The sequence below is a fragment of the Cnephaeus nilssonii genome (assembly GCF_951640355.1).
Source record: "Cnephaeus nilssonii genome assembly, chromosome: 10".
Taxonomy (NCBI): Eukaryota; Metazoa; Chordata; class Mammalia; order Chiroptera; family Vespertilionidae; genus Cnephaeus; species Cnephaeus nilssonii.
In genome coordinates, this window is record NC_137081.1 from 15791382 (window position 1) to 15812016 (window position 20635).

Consider the following 20635-nt stretch of genomic DNA (forward strand, 5'->3'; position numbering starts at 1 on the left):
GTTCTGATTTGTGCTAAAGGTGGGAGTGTAGTAAAGTGTTTCCAATATCTCTTAAGCAGTGATCATACCAGAGGTCACTTCAAGGTTGCAGGAGTTTTCTATGTAAGACTGAGCATGCTCCATGTGACCAGTATTCCTCAGGGTTTCTACAATGACAGAGGATTGAAGACTGCTACATGGACCAGGGTCACACTTGGTGTTGGACTCTTCAGCCCTGGTGACCGCAAGTTTACACTTGATTTTCTTCATCTGGCCTAAGGAGTTCAACTCATGAAAGTATTTTCAACTCCCCTCTATTCTTTTTCTTTTATTCCCAATTTAATAAATGCTACATAATGGTCTTTAAAATTCCATAGAGAGCTTATTGGTTAATGTGAAGCTCTTACAAATGAATCAGTAGGGTTGCTGTATCACTAAGAATTTTATTGAACAAGTTTTTTCTATGATGTAGAATTAAATAGAAGATCATTTTACTTTATTATTATAAAGTAAAAATTACCAGATAGCATTGGAGATACCTCTCAGATTCAGAACATTGTACCACATAGCAGATATTAATAAATCTACAGTTTTAAAATATATTTTGTAATGAAATTTTTCTAAGTGCCATATTTTATTTATAATGAGAAGCATAATTGGAATAAAAATCACTTATAAATCCGACTCATTTGTTTATAAATGCCCAGAACATAGAAGTATTCAAGGAAATCAACCTCGTGTTTTTTTTCCCCCCCAACACTGGCTGAAGTTTAACCAAAGGCAGATGACTGAATATTAACTTGGGATGTTGTAAGGCTTAATTGATTACTGCTGTTACAGTATTTTGAAATCCTGAAATGTTGACATTATAACTACAGCCAAGTCTCATTAAATATTCTGGAGAGCAAATTGTGCTGTAATTCTGAATTGTGAGGATCCATATTTTGAAAGTGTAACTTAAAGAATAAAAAATAAGCTTTCATGTATCAATCCAGAACATTCCAAGATTTTAGCTTTTTACCATATTACCTATGGAATAAGAAACTGAAATAAATTCTGGCTTTAAGCTTCCTTCTTGCAAATCTTGGCTCAGATTTATTTGATTCTTAAGAGGATGAGTACTGACATGAACTACTAGCTCAGAATCATGAGATAAGCCAGAAATCAAACATGTTATATAGCTTTAGGCCTTGGTGAAAATGAAATAAACACATGGGGCTTCTACTTTTTCTGATATGCAAATAATTTACATATGCAAATAATTTACATGACAATCTTACAGGAATAGAGTCAGATTCCCAGAGTAGATCATTTTTATTTTCACTACTAACTTAAGAGGTTTACTGTAGCTATAATGTTTTATATTCAGATCTTTTATGAAACTTACTGCTAAATTAGCCTGAGGCTTAGTCAGAGAAAGACAAGTGCTGTATGATTTCACTCACATGTGGAATCTAATGAAGAAAATGAACTAACAAGCAAAATAGAGACAGACTCAGATAGAAAGCAGGCCGACAGCTGTGGTTAGGTGGGGTGGGTTGAAAGGAAGGTAGAGGGATTGAGCAAAAAATAAAAAAAAAAGAAAAAGAAAACACCTCATGGACACTGCAGTGTGGTGATTGCAGGGGCGTAGGGGGTGAGAAGGTGAGGAGAGGGGGCAGTAGAGGAGGGTAAAAGGGGTATAAATGGTGACAGACCATAGACTTGACTTGGGTGGTGAACACACAGTATAATGCACAGAAGCTGTGCTGTGGAATTGTGCAACTGAAACCTGTATAATTTTGTTAACCAGTGTCACCCCAATAAATTCAATAAAAACAAAAAAATAAATAAATTAGCTCGAGAGGCTTTACATCCAGAACATTTTACTGGTGAATTCTCACACCCGGGGGAAGAAACAATGCTGTACTTCCCATTTCAGAGATGTGTAAGCACTGCAGTCAGCACAAGGACACAGGAAAGTCTGTTTTGTACAACTATGCATGTAGCAAATCTGGTTAGAATTATAATTGGGCCTCAAGCATCACATGGATCATTTTAATTTGGCATTTTTGTTACTGTGCTTATAAATCTGAAGCCATAGTTGTTTAACCTGGCTTCAGACTGCTCTAAATCATTTCTCCTGTTGTAATTTTACTGCTTACTCAAAAGCCCGTTTATATACTGCACTTTATCTTAATACAAAATAAATTATATTTTTCCTTTCGTTTTATTGGCTGCATTTTGAGAACACATTGTTTAAATCAAAGAATCAGTAAGGATTCTTGTTTTATATGGCCATTAGTAATGCTTTAGGTAGGATATTTTAGGGCAATGCTGTTTAGAGTTGACACATTTCTTCCACTTGAACCAAAATATTGTCATGTGTTTGGAACAGAATATGCTGTTTTTCAATTTGTTTCTTTCTCATATATTCCTGCAAGTTCCACGTATGCAAAAGTCTAACGTGATAGGTGTTCACCATAAGCAATCTTAGACTGCAAGGAAATATATTTTTGATTTGTCTCCAGTGTTTTGAACTAAAAGATCCAAAGAAAACTGATTCAAAGTGAAGAATCAATATTCTTGAAGCTAGCTCAGAATGATGCCGGGATGTGGAATGATAAATGAACAAGTGGATGATTTTTAATAACAATACCGAATGCAAAGGACAAGCCTAAAACAATAATAAACACAGGCTGTTTCAAAAACATTTATAGGTTAAATTATAAATTGTGTTTTAATGTTGACTATTACTTCCTAAGACTAAGCCCTCTAAATCAGCTAAGCACAGCACCATGGGCACATTTTCAAAGCTTTTAGAAAGGGAATTTGGTTGTGTGACTCCCATCAATAGTTGTTGCATTTTCCTTATTCTGGAAAATGCTTTGAAACATCTACACTTGTAAACTTGATCTCAAACAGAGCCTCTATAGAATAAAAGCCTAAGCGACCATTAAGGCTGAACGACCAGAACAACGGGTTGCTATGATGTGCACTGACCACCAGGGGGCAGGTGCTCAACGCAGGAGCTACCCCTTGGTGATCAGTGCGCTCCCACAGGGGGAGCGCTGCTCAACCAGAAGCTGGGCTTTCAGATCCACAATATCTGTATGCTTTGGTCTAAAAGAAATCAAACTACAAGTACAAACTAGTTTTAATGCATTTTCCTTGCTATCCATGTTGGTTATAAATCCCTGGGCTATATTTTGTGGGGTGTGGGTTTGGCAAGGGCTTGTTTGTATGTTTTTCAATTTAATTATATGGATGGGAAAAATTGTAATTCTGAAAAGTTGTAGGTGTTAATTGCAGATACAATTTAAACATTGGTTCAAGGTCAATCAAGAGATTTTTAGAAGGCATAGAGAAATACGTGTGTGTGTGTGTGTGTGTGTGTGTGTGTGTGTGTGTGTGAATTACATTTGAGATACTTGCAAACTGACTTTGTGCTTCTTAGGCTCCCAAAAGTGAATGTCCACTCTTGAACATTGGCCAACTTGGGGGCACCTAAGGACCTTGGGCTTTGACTGATGTTTAGGGGCTGTGTCAAAGTCACCCGAAGTCTGGGATAATTCTTTTCTTTAAATATGTTTTTATTGATTTCAGAGAGGAAGGGAGAGGGAGAGAGAGAGAGAATCATTGATTGGTTGCCTCTTGCACGCTCTTCCCCCCTGCCCCACCCCGCCACACACACACACACTAGGGACCAAACTCACAACCCAGGCATGTGTCCTTGACTGGAATGGAACTTGGGACCTTTCAGTCTGCATGCCAAAGCTCTATCCACGGATCCCAATCAGCTAGGGCTGGGATAATGATCATGTTTTGGGGCTATACGAGGAAAGAAAGCACTCAGGTGAGACTTAAAAGTTGTTATTTCCAAGAGATACGAGGAAAAGTTGAGAGAGAAAGAGAGAGAGAGAGAGAGAGAGAGAGAGAGAGAGAGAGAGAGAGAGAGTCCAATATCTTCATAGTAGACTTAATATCTTTGGACTTGAAAGATTTGTAAGACTCACCATTCCTAGAAAAAATATTGAATAAGAAATCTATGTTTCAGAATATAGTTCAACCAAAAAATAAGACAAGTGAATTAAGAATTTAAAATGTGATTAAAAGTAAACATTTTTATCAAATATAAAATGAAAAATAAATATTTAATAGCATCAGTATTAAAATAAATAATGGGGAAGGTGGGTATGGAAGAGAGTGTGCTTATCTTTCTTTTATAAATTTCCTTTTTCACTGAATTCATTATTTAATCATTTAGAAATATTCTGCTAAATAGTTAGTAGATTATCTGACTAAAGTAATTTTACTAAAGTGCAAATAAAGCTTAATTATGATATAATGGCTTTATAAGAAGAAATTGCTGTATCCACTTACATCTCTACTTGGTGGAATATGGAAGAGAAAATACTGTTGGAACAGGTGTTCTTTATTCCTTTAACTAGTCTCCAGGAAATAGATCATGTGGAATTAAATACAGCTATAAATTGCCCATCACTTCTCATCTTTGTGAGCAGAGCCTAGGAGGGATAGTCTAAATATGACTGAGAGCAAAGCAGGAGTGTTATTTGCAAGCCAGTCTGTATCTCCCAGAGAAACAAAAGTAGAATTATGCACCATCTTTGCCACCTGATAGCCATTCATTCATTCATTCATTTAGTATTATTCATTTAATTAGTATTTGCTAGGTATTTAATACTAGTAGGATTTTAGGGGTGATAATTACACCTTCCCCTCAACCTCTAAGTTTAGAATCTATTGAGAAATAAGACATAACATTCAAACAGACAGGAATCAGATCATCAGATTTATTATTGTTTAAGTTGTTTGGAAAACAGGGCTTTTAAATATGGAATATTGAAAACAACAACAAAGAAAAAACCCAGAGCAGCCAGGTGGAAAGAATGGTTCTATAAGTATTCATATTTTGAAAGGAGGAAAGCTGTTCTCCATATTTAGTGAGAGCAAACCAAAGTAAAATCCTTCTCAATTCTACCAAGATTTAACTCCCCTTAGAATTTGTTGCTTGCTTGTATTGCTCGGTAATGATTGGTTCACAGAAGCAAGCTATACTCAAATTTCTTAATGAGCAAGGTAAATAATACATGTTTATTGAATTAATTTTGGTGATTAAAAAGTTAATAGTTTTTAGTGTTCAAAATAACTTTTGATCCCTTTTGAATTAGATTTAGACTTTTCATGTCAATCTGTTATGGCAAATACATATGAGAATAATATGAGAAATGTAAAATAATTTTTCTGCAAGATTCATTTGTATAAATTATTCTAAAACTAAATTGAATAATAAAAGATTTTCTTCCTTTACTCCTATATTTTAGAATGAAACAGTTGGTTATGTATTTCAGACACCGCCTAACTCTTTCATGTGGAATAACTAGTAAAATGATATAAATAATCCTTTTGTTTTGAATCACCATGATTATTTGTCTTAACTCTGCCCAATATGTATCTGAACACTAATATGTTTGTTTGATTGAACACTATTATGTTTAATATGCATATCCTGGTATAACCATCCACTGACCTTTGCCTTCTCACTCCTTTATCCCTCAATGTCACATCTCTTTTTCACCATTAAATGAGACTACATTGAAGATATTATAGAAAATCACTGTTAGTTAAACATAATGAAAAGACAACTCAAAACAGCTACTTGCTTGTTTTTGAATTCATATCTCAAACAAACTAAAAAAAATGGATGTATAAAAATACATTTTAAAATGTTATTATCTTCAGATTGATACTCAATGATTCTTTATCTAACAAAAATTAAAAGATTGTCTACCCTGTGCCAAGCACTGATGTAGGGATAGGAGGCACACCAGTGGACTTCAAATTCAAAATTTGATGTGAGTTTTTTTCTTAAAAATTTTATTACTTAAATCATGGATGGAAAAGAAAGTGTGATTTTTTTAAAAAAATTAGAGAGTCATCTCCTGGGTGAGTGATGAAACTTTTTGTTTCTTTGTACATCCAGGTGCTTCAGTGTTGTTCTTGAGGTTTCCTCTCTTTTATCACTCATGTGCATATCTAGCCCTTTTACTACATGGGTGGACTGGGGACATTTATCAATGTATTTCCACCATGTAAGCTCTGGAAATGTTGTGACTTGAATGTCTAAACTGTCTTGTTGGAATATTCATTTAATTAAGCACTCATAATAGAGGTTCTTTATTTTGTAGAACTCATATTTATATAACTTTTTGGTTATTTTTCCTGACATTCTACACATGTACATATTTCTCTTTATCAGAGTTTCATTTGCATTTTCAACATTTACAGTACCACAGTGCTTTAGCAGTAGGCACTTAAATTATAACTTAATATTATAGTCTAATTCCTAGGTTCCGGGCCTTTTCTTTACTAGAACTGAGGCTACTAAAATACCTTGAGATAATAACAAGGTGATTTCTTTTGGATTTGTTGGAATGAAATAGCATTTGGGGAACTCTTAGCCAACAGAGGGGATTCTAAATAATAGCTCTTTGTTCAGAGTTCCTCATAGATAAGTCAGTTGGCACTCATCATTTTAAACTCATTGGAGGACAATGGAGTTAAGTGGAATATAAAGGGTACTGTGGGCAATACACAGAAGCCTTGTAACAATATAGTGTGTAGTTGGAAAGGGGATTGGAAGGTCTATAAAAGCTGCCAGAAAGAACAAAAAATATAATTAAAGGAGCAAAAAGACCTATTGAGCACAATCTCAGGGACTATTCCAGGCAACAGTAAATGTCTCCTCAAATATATCTTTAAAAGGTGGAAAGCCAAATGGAAAACTAGTCCCATGGAGAAAGGAAGGAAAATACCAAATTAAATTGTAGGAACAGGTAACAGGAGTTGGATTTGCTTATGTTAATTTTCATCTTTCTTTAAAACAATTAGGTGGTGGCTAACACATAGATCAGATAATTTGAAATTATTAGATGAGAAGAGGATGAAGTAGAAGAAAAATATTAAGAGGTAATATTTTTAGGCAGATATGGCTCAGAATAGGATGGATAAACTGGTATATAGAAAACAGCTGGAATTTACACGTTTTGTGAACTGAGAACAGTTATTTTAGGTTCTATCAAAGTTGTTATTTAAGAAAAGGTTTTTCTTTTCCCTTCCATTTTATAAAAGCATGTAGGATATACATGACTTCCCTGGGAAGAGAAGATAATACTTTCAGTAGGAAATATTTTTTGACAGTGAATTTTCATCACCTGGACCAAAGGGTTTCACCTGGTGAAACTGTTAGAGTTATTTTGGGAATTTTCCCATTAAACATACCCTATTGAGAGCCATCATCATAGACATTTGAAGAGCTTATAATAGTCTTTGGAAATATACTAAGCATTACACTCTTACTTTCTAAAATTATCAACCTCTGTCTTGAATTATAAATAAAAAAATAATAGTTGAAACATTAAAATTCTATATAATAAAAGGCGAATATGCAAATCGGCCGAACTGCAGAACGACGGGTTGCTATGATATGTACTGACCACCAGGGGGCAGACATTCAATGAAGGAGCTGCCTCCTGGTGGTCAGTGCGCTCCCCCTGTGGACGTGCCACTCAGCCAGAAGCCGGGTTCATGGCTGGCGAGCACAGCAGCGGTGGTGGGAGCCTCTCCTGCTTCTGTGGCAGCACTCAGGACCCCTCGGAGTCCCGGACTGCGAGAAGGCGCAGTTCAGGCTGAGGGACCCCCCCTCAGTGCACGAATGTCATGCACCGGGCCTCTGGTATGAAATAAGAATATTAGATTAGTAGAAGTGATGTGCAAAGGTGATTTCTTGGATTTGGGAGCAGAGTTCAGAACTCGTTCATTAAGCTGATCTCTGCCAGCCAAGTCTTATCGTCACTTATATTACATTAATTATCATGGTTTCCTTTGTGCTAATTCCAAAAGCTTTTTTAGTTTAGTGGCTGAGAGGAAAAACCACAACTATTGAAAAATAAAGTGTCAAGCTTGAAATGTCAAACACTGGCTTCCAGGCTATAGATAAAACAAAACTCAACTTCAAAGGTAATTTGATATGCTAAGAAAAGGGGAAAATTTTTTTGAAGAATTCTATCCATGTACATACATCCACACACTCACACACACAAACACGTGTAAAATGTGCAGCATAGCACTTTTTCAATCTCTCTCAGAAATATAAACTTGAAATTCATGCATTGTATTTCAGACTAAATATATAGACTGACATGTTGAAAGAAGTATCTTATACATATCAACTGTAATAAAAACTACTAAAATAGTCTTGTATGTATATAAGTTAACTAGAGGCCTGATGCAGGAAATTCGTGCAAGGGGCTTGGCCCTCGCAGCCGCGGTGGCCTGCCTCAGCCCTTGCAGCTGCGGCTTTGTCCAGAAGGACATTCGGAAGGTCGTTTGGCTATCCGGTCTAATTAGCATATTATGCTTTTATTATTATAGATGTGTATGCACACACACACACATAAACAATATTTAGGCCCTTGATGTATTGGTTTAAAGATGCACGCTACTTTACATTGAGGAGCAATCATTCCAATGTTGAAACTTGTGTACTTTGCACATAAAAAAGGCATTGTATTTCTACAGAGAAAGTCACTATAGAAAAATAATGTTATTTTTCTTTTTAACACTTGAAAAGCTGAGTGCATGTTATAAAGCTAGAAGATCTTAGAAACAGAAATCTAGAAATAATTTATTTATTTCCTGCTGCATACCATGATGTGTGTGTGTGTGTGTGTGTGTGTGTGTGTGTGTGTGTGTGAGTGGAGGTTGGTAGCAGGATACAAAAGGATTTGATACTGTGGGTCCAGTCCTAAGAATGTGAGGGAAGAAAAGCAGAGGATGTTTTTATCTTTAATGATCACATTTAATCGTTGCAGAGAGAACAACAGTACAATAATCTCCCTTACTTCACCTATCTCAACTCATGGCCAGACTTCTTGCATCTACAGCCCTGCTTATTCTCCCAATCCCTTTATATTATTTTGTCCTTAATCATTTCAGTACTTCAATGTGTATCTGTAGAACAACAAGGACTCTTAAAAATAACCATAATATCATCTTCAATCTTAAAAAATATACTAAATATTATTATGTAAATCTTCTCGATTATTAGAGTTTTTTTAAAATAGTTTATTTCTTTAACCATGTTCCAATTATTGTGTGCCAAGGAGGTTTTTACAGAGTCTAGATTTTGCACCCCAACGTGTGGTTAACACATTTGTCTTTCTCCTGAACTTTATGGACATTGAGAGTTAGGTTTAAATTGTTTCAACAATAGAATTTAAAGTATGTATGAGGAGTGGATAAAGCCTGCTTTTTAGATAAGTTCCTCTAATGGTCCCTCTTGTAAGCCAAGAATTTTATAGAAGCTGTTTCAAAGATTAGTATGGTGAAGTAATCAAATTCAGAATGCCTTGTAACTTAAAGAGAGAATCAGACATGGATATAATTAACTCTACTAAAAAGCAAAAGACATATAATTTTAGATGTTCCATAGTGCTTGCTTTTGTATCAGTATTAACAGAGCATAAAGTTTCAGCTTCTTTATGACCATAAAGCTGGTGGAGGAGGCAGCCCTTGGGACAACTCCATCAAATGCAAGAGCTCCTTGGAACACAATTTGGTAGATAACCTTAAAGATTCCTTCCAGCTCTAAACCTCAGAATGATGATGAGCTGTATGGTACAATTTACAATGTTGATGCGAACCCGTGAACTTTCCTTCAAGCAATACTTGAGCAAAGCTAGGGAATATTAAGGGGGAAAGGAAAGACACATAGCATTTCAGCTCCGTGGAAGTATTTCTGGATTGACAAGAACTTCTACAAGTAGACTTAGAACAGACAATGTATTGACACGCTTCAGTTCCTCTTTGAAGCAAAACAAAATAAAACAGCTGCCAGTTGACAAGGGCCATGTCTTTGAAGAAAAGTGACAAGTAACAGTAGAGTGACTCTGAATCTAGGTAGTACGTTTTCATCAAATATACTGTGCATTTATTTAATCAGTTTGTGTATTGTACCTTTGGGATTTTTTTTCAACTAGCTGTGCTTTACCTTGCGTGGTCTGCTAAGAATCATGAATCTGTTTCTGTAGGCACAGACAGCGCACATTGTCCTGGAAGATGGAACTAAGATGAAGGGTTATTCCTTTGGCCATCCGTCCTCTGTTGCTGGTGAAGTGGTCTTTAATACGGGCCTGGGAGGGTGAGTAATGCTTCCACTCCAAGGCTTTATTCTTTCTCTGTATGGAGGAATAACGGGATGATCTTACTCCTGGTGGGAAGTCGAAACCACTGCATCATAGAAAGACTTCATATGGCCCTGATGTTGCGCTGTGCCTGTGCGCAGCCTACTTGCCGCCATCCCTGAAAAGAGGCAGCGGCACACAAACTCCTCTCCGCTGCTGTAAATGAGACAGAACGTGGGCACTGGTGTTTCCCCAGGGTAGAAAACAGAACAAAATTATTTCCAGAAACATAGGGTGCAAGGACACAGTTTATGTGAGATTCCTCATGGCTTCTGCCATGCGAGGTGTGAAAATTGGAGCAGGGCAAAGGATGGGAAGCACACTCTAGTGCCATTCCATTAGCGAAGTTGAGAATCAACCTCGCACATCTCATGTGAACTACCCTAAGGAGCTAAGAGAGTCCTTGGGTTTGTATACAGTTTTGCACTCTCATAAGAAAGGCAACATAACAGATACGTTTATAGTTTTGAAGTATTCAATGGGAGAGCAGAGGCATAGAGCTGATATTTTCAAAATTTATCCACTGAGACCCAACTTAGCTGTTAAGATCTGCTGAGAGATGTACTGTGAGTTGCTACAGAAATCCTAGAGCTGTTCTTACCTAGCCAGCACATGCTTGTTCATCTGAGAGCCACGAGACTGAAGTTCTGGTCTCAGTCCTAATGATAACTGATTATGTGATATTGAGAAAATCACTTAACCTTCCTGAATCCTAGTTTCCATATATAAACAGAGAGGGGGCTGTATTATACATTCATTTACAGCTGGGAATTTAAAAAAGTATGAGTCTTTAAAAATGACTAGATGGTTTCAGGAGGTTTTCCTTAGAGATTCAAAAGACCAATCTATAAAACATTTGATGAATTCTTTAGTAAAATTCAAGTTAGCCTTATAAAGACAAGGAGACACTGGGTTAACTGATACTGAAGATATTGATTGGCCAAACCTCCATGATATTATTAATGTACATTTTCTCTAACCTCTTGGCTCTCTGTTTGAAATGAGGAATATTAGATGGTTTTTTAAATAGTTCCACTGGTGAGAACATTAAATTACAGTGTATAAAACCTGCTCGAAAAGTTTTCCTTCACCAGGCAATTATTTAAGCTTTTCGACAGCACTAATTACTAGCCGTGTTAATATACCTGCCAACAAACAACTGTTTAATATAGATCAGAATGATGGAGGGCACTGGAGTTTTCTTCTGTGTGATAGATTATGGGTAATAAATCTTGTCACATCACAGAAGTCAAACAGGACCTGATGGATTAATTTGCTTCCAACACTGCAGTTCGCTAGGACAAGCTGTATTTAATTCATTTACTGTAAAGTATTGTAAGCACATGCTTAAAGAAAACGGACAGTTCTTTTATGGAAAAAAAAAGAAAGGGAAGTAAAATTTAATTAAGGATTTTTTAAAATGGAGAATAAGGCATTCGTTAATAAGCTTAGTCCACAAACCCTATTTGTCATTGAGAAATGCTACTTTCATTCATTGTGTGGCTCACTTGGTGAGGTGGTTGATGATTAAGGGAGTTATTTTGTTTTTCATCTTCAAGAGATGCATTTATGTTGTGTGTAAGCCTTGGCTAAAAAGTGATCAAGTGAGAGGCATCTGAGAAATTAGCTGATGGAGGTGTGGATAAGGATCGCAGCCAGCACTTCAGTCACGTTAGGGGATGCTGAGGGGGAAGACTAAGCATTCTGTCCACAGAGGTAGTTCTGGGAGGAGTTCGTCTGGATGGGGGTTGAAGAATTCATGTTGACTACTGCCCGAGCTGAACTTTATTGGTTTCAAGGTTGTCGATTCAGTCCCCCTCAGATCCTAAATTCACTTTCAGTAGTAATCTACAAGAAAGACTTGGTTTAACTCTTTCTGCAGAAAGTGAAATGTAAGAGGGGACAAAAAAGTTATTGCAACGCATCCCAATGCGTGGAGTAGCTACTATAGATAGCTGCTGACCTTTGTGGGGGTGAGATTTCTCAAATATTCTTATATTTCCCTTCCCAGAACTAAAAAAAAAAAGCCCTTTTGCATTCCTCCCTAATTCCACAGTAGTATTTTAAAATAGTTATTTGGGTATTTTAATTCAGAAGTCAGAAATGCTTCGGGTCAATTTTTGTGGGATTGATTTTTTATTCTAAGTTAACAATAATTCTCAAACATATACCTTTTTCTTAAACTAAGCTATTTTGAAAATCAACTATGTTAAATCTATATTTCATAGAAATTAACTCTGTGTTTTAAATGTCCAATAAATGTTCATAAACATATGCACCCATGCAACCACCACTGACATACTCAGTGTACTCTTCAGTATCCTACAAAGTATTAAAAAAAATCTTTTACTTTTTCACAGTTAATATTTTGATGCAACTGGTAGCCTTCAATAGCAAATATCATTTTGGGCTCACTATGTCTGGCAGAATAAAGAAATTTTCAGGATATCTGCAAACTTTAAAGCAGTATGTTTTAAAGTTAAAATTAAGACCCTGTAGAACTTTAAAAAATTAAGAAATTGAGGGAATGGAAATTATAAGAGAATATGCCTGAGGACTTAAGAGTCACTTTTTATTTTCCTTTCAGTCATATCATGAAATACATTTCCATATTCTGTCATATCATTTCCTTAGGTTTGCTAAAATCTAGAGATAGGTTTGTAGGATTTTGAGTTCATGTTCTGTAATTTTGAAGGCTTCGGTAATTAAGGCATTGTGATTCTATACATTTTTTTTTGTTGGTAATTTTTTGGCATCTTTACCCAGGTACCCGGAAGCTATTACTGACCCTGCCTACAAGGGACAGATTCTGACCATGGTCAATCCTATTATTGGGAATGGCGGAGCCCCTGACACTACTGCATTGGATGAAATGGGACTTAGCAAATATCTGGAGTCTGATGGAATTAAGGTAATACCAGTGATGACTATTAAAAAAGTCACAACGTTAGGTTACTTTAAGACACTAGGGTAAAGTTTCTTCCTCAATACCGTAGTATAGACTGTTAAATTTATGTTCTCACCCTCATCCTAGATACATGAGAATAATCTTTAACTTATTACTTTGAGTTTTATTTCCCAGGGCACTTCAGATTTGTTCTTTAATGCCTTGCATACAACTTGACTTCATTTGGGAAAATATTGTTATAAGTCCAAATAATAGTAATGCTACAAGAATTGGTGATGAATCACCTTTTAATTGATAAGTCTGTACTAATTATTTGCCTCTTTATCTTATTCTCTTTAGGAGATGAATAAAGGAGAGCTTATATGCTAGTCTGAAAGTAAACACATTAAAATTTTCTATTAATGGTAAATTTTGATCATATCTTACGAATGTGGACTATACAAACAACTCAAAAATTTACTTTCGCTCTATTTCTCACAATTTTATCCAAAATTCTCATTCACCTTTAAATATAGACTTTAAAATATTTTATCTTTCATGTCCATTAAATAAGTAATTACTTATTAGATTATTATAAATGCGATGGAGGAAAAATATAAGGTGCCAAGAAGGGAGATCTAGCTTAGTCTCAGGATTTGGCAAAAACAGGTAAAACTGTTCCCTCAAATGATGGATAATTAAGGTAACAATTATATATTTTAAGAGCAAAGTGTTGATCATCTTTTTTTTCTTCATCTCTAAAAATTTAAGCCTGATATCAATGGATGTAATAAAGCTTAAAAAAATAGCAAACTGACTCTTAAGACATGTCACAAGAGTTGGATAATATTTTTGTGATTATCCAATATTTTTGTGATTATCCAATATTTTGTGATCACCCCTTTTAAATGACCGCTTGTCTTTCTAGGTTTCAGGTTTGCTGGTGCTGAATTACAGCAATGACTACAACCACTGGCTGGCTACCAAGAGTCTAGGGCAATGGCTACAGGAAGAAAAGGTGAGAAATATGATAGGGCATCCAACATCACCTAAGGATGATTGGTGGGGTCTGTGGTAAGTTGGGACAGTGTATCTAATTTAAAAGGCACAAACAGATGAGGCAGATCATGCAGTTTGGAATCTTTTTATTTTTATTTTATTTCAGAAGCAATTTCTTTCACTTACTACACAGGCTGAGCTGTCTGAACTAATTTTCTTCTAAACATGTAGGACCACATATTTTTATCTTATCCACTAGGTGGCAGGCATACATGCTTGGTTGAATTTCTAATCCTGAAAAGGGGTTAGAGAAAATTCTAAAATTTTCTGTTCTCTCAAGCAACCTCTCCCTTCCCTTTTATTCAAGACTCAGATATGCAACTTTTGTCTTGGGTGATAGTACCAGCTCTATCATTAACTAGCTGTGTGGCTTTGTACAGGTTATATTATCACACCATACTATTTTTATTTTTAATTCTTAATGAATATAAACAAATTATCATTGATTCTCTTTGGGCTTACACATTATGTATAATCTCATTTGAAGTTATAAATAAAAATTATATAAACCGTAATTTATATTTTCTTATTTTATTTATTTTCTTCTAATCAACTAAGAGGATTGTCCTGATTTGAATGTCAGACAAAGTTAATGGGCCTGCTATATATTTAGCTTCATAGTCAATGTTGCTGTAGCTGCTTTTTGTTGACTTGCTGCTGGCCCTGTGATTGACAGAATATTATTCTAGTAAGCTCCACCTCTCCAATAAGCATCTGCCTATTGGAGCTAAATGTTGCCTCTGTTCGACAAATACAAAAATCTCCATCCTGGCTTCCTTGTTCTCATTCTTTCTAAATATTAGAAGAGATAAGAAGGTGATATTATCTCCCAGGTCATTACTATATTCTTTTCAACCATCTGAATTCACTTCCAGAGCTCATCTTTGTAATGGTCATTCAGGAGACCCCCACCTCAACCTCCACCCAACCTTTAATGTTTCCTTTGTGCTATTTAAGGCACCTGGTATTATAGCTGCTCTGTGTCAGAACTTCTAATTGAAATATAAGCTTTCATCCATGGCTTGTTAGTTTGTTGTATAAATGTGCTTTGACTCTTTTTCCATGATCACAGACATGTAGAATAACGGAAGTATAAGATAAAAACCAATTTATCTCTTTGAGGTACAGGTGAGAAAATCAAACATCACGAAGATAATTGGTGGGAAAGAACGACATTACAACTGGTTTTCCTGATTCCTGACTCATTGCTCCTTCATTATACCACATCTGTCTCTATCCAGAGTAGTCAAAGAAAATAAAACAAATGGTGGTGTTGCCTGATGTATTAAATAAACGGGCAAATTTTACTTGACAAGAACCTTCAGAAAAATGTGTGGAGTGCCCACTATGTGCCAGGGACATTAGACTCAAAACATGGATTTGCATATTATTTACAAATTACTGCTTATGAAATTCACAAATGCCATTACCTCAATGTGTGTGTGTGTGTGTGTGTGTGTGTGTGTGTAATATTATTTAACATTCTGTGCTAAGAGCAACAAAACTGTAGCAGAAGATTGATGTTCAGAATTTCTCATTTTTTATTCTGAGGACATGCCAGGGTATTAAGAATACTGTGCCCAACTGGAACAGCAATTTACCGTGTTCTGACAACACAGTCACCTGGGTCAGAAAAAAGAAGGAGTAAGGAAATTATTTACTGCTCAAGAAGATAGATGATGCTAAGTTTGTAACTTGAAAACAATATGCTGGATCTAATTCCCTCCAATTCCATTGTCACTACAATTTCTTTTATAGATCCCTGCAATCTATGGAGTGGATACAAGAATGCTGACTAAAATAATTCGGGATAAGGTATGATCATCAACTTTAGCCAAATTTCTGTTATATATATATATATATATATATATATATATATATATATATATATTATTTTTCTCAGTGCCTGAGGAATCCATCAGTATGTAAAAGAACAAATCTGGCCAATTTCTGCCATTTGGGTTTCTGTCCTTTTGTTTCCCTACCTCTGATGTAGTTTTTGAGACTGAATACTTGATTGGGAAATTTGTTACTGAAGAGCTATGAGATTAATTCACTCAACAGCATTTTATTGAGTGCCCACTCTGTGTTTATGACCCCGACAAGTCATGGCCTTTATAATTCATCTCAGGACCAGAAAAACAAGTGGAGAAGGTTACGAGGTGCACAACTGTCTACCTAAATTAAACACCTCCATGCTGCAAATGCAAACCCAAATTTGTATGGCATTGGTGTTATTTGTTTAGTCCTCTTGGAGAAGTTGTCTGTGAAATCAGTGATTTATATTTCATGAGTGTGTCAGATGAGCCCTGCCTGTGTTAACTTGATTCCATAGTCTTTCTAGAGACTGTACCAATGCCTTAGGTGATAACACGTAGGTGTATCTTTTGCTTTTATGTCTCATTGCTGAAACATCTGACCCCTCCTCTTAGAATATCTCCTCACCATCAGCTTGCTTCTTCTTGTTATAAAATGGACACTTCTTTTCTCCCCTGCATGAAACTTTCATATCCCAAATCAGAAAGAAACTTTACCTAAAGTTAACTGCATCCCCCAAATGCCACTAAAGTGGTCCCATTGAATTGTGTTACATAAAAAATAAGAAAAATAAAATTTACAATTTCGAAGTGAAAGATTCTTCAAGAAAATCTGTTGCAGATTTCTTGTTAGGTAATATTGACACAGGATCTCTGTAAACAGAAAGAACAGCTTTAAAAATAAGAACATGGCTACATACCCAGGACCAGACAGACGACAGTGGAATTTAGGTGACCCTTCTACTCCACCTTTGATTTTTTTTACCTCCACCTTGATTTTCCTGAGAATAGATGTTAGTGTGGTTAAATATATCAGTAGATTCTTGTGTGTTTTTTTTTTTTAACCCAGCGATGTTTTGGGAGCAGTAAACAATGATGAGACTACCAGAACGAAAAGGGAAATAAAATTGGGAAATTCAATTTGGGCTATAGAATTTCTATGTTGAATAAAATATAGTGAGCCTTATTAATTTGGAAAACAATTCAAAAGACCATACTGTGTTTAGGATGAACCCTTCTTTTATCAGAGGCAGTTAGGTTTTCAAAATTTGCCTGAAAAGGCTAGCTCAAACAAAACTGTAGTATTGCCTCCTATATTTAATTTTGAGTCGTGCTGGCACATATTAAAAATGTATACTGTAGCTTTTAGTCTATTACTCTTAGGCTGGAAAGTAAGATTGAATTTCATTCAGCATGTTTTAAGAAGGAAGTGAGAACTGAAAACCAAATTTCAAAATTAAAGTTCCATAAATATGGTCAAGAGATTCTGTGATTTGGATTCTAAAAGTAAATAAAGTCCATTATGAAAATTAATAACACAGTGTAGAAGTGAAAGGTTATTTTTAGTTATTTCCCCCCAGAATTTGAGGTAGCACTCTGATTTTAGTAATTACACAAATAACTGTCATGTCTGAATGGTGTGCTGGTACTTTCTACCCTCACTCACTCCCCAGTGACTTCTTCCTTTAAGGAATAAATTTCGAGGGGAAAATAAAGACTTTCCTTTATTTTTTTCAATGCAATAATTTCTTGGAGAAAGGCAAATCAATGAATTGTTTTGACATCCCTCCCAATAAAGTCTTACTAAACATAATATGCCATTTTTCTTAATAGGTCAAATTAGACTTACCAACAAATAAATAAATCTCATGACATAATATTAATGAGAAGAAAACATTTTCCATGTTCAAGCTAGCAAGGCTAATTCATGAAAGCTTCACAGAAGGCTAAACATTTTTTTTAAAAAAGTTCAAGCTCTTTGGAACACCTAGACATTAGCATGTCTAAAGTAGTGACAATTTTTAATGCCACTTCTCAAAGTTTATGACTTATATAGCATTTCACATTTTTGTGAATTAATTTTACCTCACAATGTAAGAAATTCCCAATCGTGTCAATTTTCTAAAAATTTTTAGGTTTCTTACTTTTTTTTGCTCAGTAGATTGTTTTGTCCACGTCTTCCATGAAATATCGTTAAGTTAGATGCACTAAGGAACAGGTGCCCTAAATACTGGAAGCTGGAGACCCAAATTCTGATGCCTTTGACTTTGTTTACCCCGGATCATTGCCTCAGCCTAAAATAACTGATTGTACTTCTCAGAGTGGTTTCCAAATGTACTGTGAAAATTGCTTCCTCTTTCCTTGTTGAGTTGAAGGTCTCCTGCTTTTGGTTGGGCGTAGTTATAAAGGCATCAAACTCTCAGAGCAGCTGTTTAAGTCCCCGTGAATTGATCCTGTCAGCACCTTCATCACTGCTCCCTTCTAACTGTCTAACTTTTTAATTTGATAGGGCACAACGCTTGGGAAGATTGAATTTGAAGGTCAGTCTGTGAATTTTTCGGACCCAAATAAGCAGAATTTGATTGCTGAGGTTTCAACCAAGGTGAGCAATTTTCTTTCAGATTTTGTAGTTTCATTTTATTTCCTTTAGGTCTTCCTTTCTTATAATATCAAAAATCTTCATTTAGGTCAAAGTCATCTTTTAGAAGCACCAGAGTTGAGGGAGAAATGGGTCTTACAGCAACTAAAATATATATATATTCTAAAACAGTGTGTTTAACGTTAGAAATTGTTTACTATTATTTTTAACTTCTTTTTTTTTCTAGTTCCCCAGTTCAAAACTTTAACAATGTCAAATAAAGGAACTGTTGACTTGCCAGAGACAGGCATAGTGCCAATCAGGAGTCAGAGTAATATCCTCACAGAGAGTTGAGAGCACTTTAAAGAAACCAGATGCAATCAACAGAGTCTGGGGTCACTTTGGGTAGGGGAAAGTATTCCTTGAGACACTGAAAATTTATTGTATTATAGCTCAATTCAAAAATTAGTGTTCATAGTAATCACTGTGCCACTCTAAAGTCAGATATGTTTAGTGTATATTTATAAGAGGGTATAGAATACATTTTAGAAAGATGTCTGTTGGATGTGATTGAAGGTATAAGTCTCTTGGGCTATAGTGTCTGTCCTTGGGACAGAGCTAGTGGGACAGGCAAATGAGTAATCACCAGGGACAAAACTCTGTGGTAAATGCTGTCCTTAGAATGTACAGTTTGCCACAGGAGCAAGGGCATGCATGGGGCAACGTTGAACTAGATAGCTGGATCAGGGAAGGTTCTGCAGAGGGATTGGGTTTGTTCTGAGACATAAAGAGCAGGGAGTTAAATGGATGAACTAGGAGAACTGAGTTTCAGGCACAGAAAATGGCATGTATTTGAGAAGAATAGAGGTAAGCAACAACATGGTACTTTTGAAGAGTTATGTGTTTTTTGGTAGGGTTGAACCAAAGGTTCACATATTTGGTTAAAGATGAGTGGAGATGCACTACGACTAGGTCTAGAGGGTTCCTTGTCATTGGTTTAGTCAACAAAACTGGAAACAATTGAGAACTCATTCAGCATCATTTTGGAGAAAAGTAGACTGGATAAAAGAGCAATTAATAAGTTTATTGTAGCTAACCAGGACAAAACCCACAAGAGCCTGGACTGAGCAGAAAAAGAGACATTGAGGTGAATTAGACAAATGGGAGAAGGAGGCACTGGGTGTGACCAGATAAAAGATCAGCCTATTTTATCAGCAATTTCAACTAGTTTGAGTGAGCACAGTGATGCTTTCAGTAGGAGTCTGAGATATCTGTGGGATTTGCTATGGAAAAAAAATTTTTTTAATGTACTTAAAATTTAAAGGGTTGATTGCTACTTTCTGTTTTTATTACATAAAATAGGAGACAAGGCAGAGTTTTCTTTCCTAGGAGTATGAATTTGGTTACTATTGAACTTTAAATGTGGAGAATTCGGGCCAGTTGAAACCCTTTTGAAGTCATTACTATTGGCTGGCTCTACATTGGGAATTATATTCACTATAGGAGAGATGGCTCTAAATGTCTCTTCCTTCATCACTGGGGCAGCAAAGTGTCTCTCTTTTAAATTTTATTTAAAATGGAATTATTCACCACAACATTTTATTCCTCTATACATCAAACATACAGTTTCTTGCATAAGATAGCTCCTGGTTATCGTGGTCCATTTAAAAAGGCATTTTTTTGTCTTAGAAAAAATACAACCAACATTTTTTGAATACTCAGTTAATTCTTATTAAACAACAACAAGAACAAAACACAACTCTGTCCGGCCAGTGTTGCTCAGTGGTTGAGCATTGACCTATGAACCAGGAGGTCATGATTCCATTCTCAGTCAGGTTACATGCCTGGGTTGCTGGTTCCATCCCCATCATTGATGTTTTTCTCTCTCTCTCCTTCTCCATTCCTCTCTGAAATCAATAAAAATATATTAAAAAAACCCGCCCAACTCTATTTCATGGCTGAGGAAACTGAGGCTTATCAAGTAAATCTATTTAAAATCAAATGAAATTTGCCAAGGTCTTTTTAGAGCTGGCCTAACTTGAACTCCAGTGACTCCTCATGCTAACCTCAT

General features: G+C 35.8%; 1 protein-coding gene across 2 annotated transcripts in view; it reads left to right on the plus strand.

Moving 5' to 3' along the window:
- Positions 1 to 20635, plus strand: part of CPS1 (carbamoyl-phosphate synthase 1) — a 120874-nt gene that overhangs the window by 16148 nt on the left and 84091 nt on the right. For both annotated transcript variants that reach the window (XM_079782943.1, XM_079782942.1), the window contains exons 3-7: positions 10071 to 10180; positions 12990 to 13134; positions 14039 to 14128; positions 15928 to 15984; positions 18496 to 18588. In XM_079782943.1, the coding sequence (XP_079639069.1) occupies positions 10071 to 10180; positions 12990 to 13134; positions 14039 to 14128; positions 15928 to 15984; positions 18496 to 18588 (495 nt within the window). The remainder of the gene's footprint in view (positions 1 to 10070; positions 10181 to 12989; positions 13135 to 14038; positions 14129 to 15927; positions 15985 to 18495; positions 18589 to 20635) is intronic.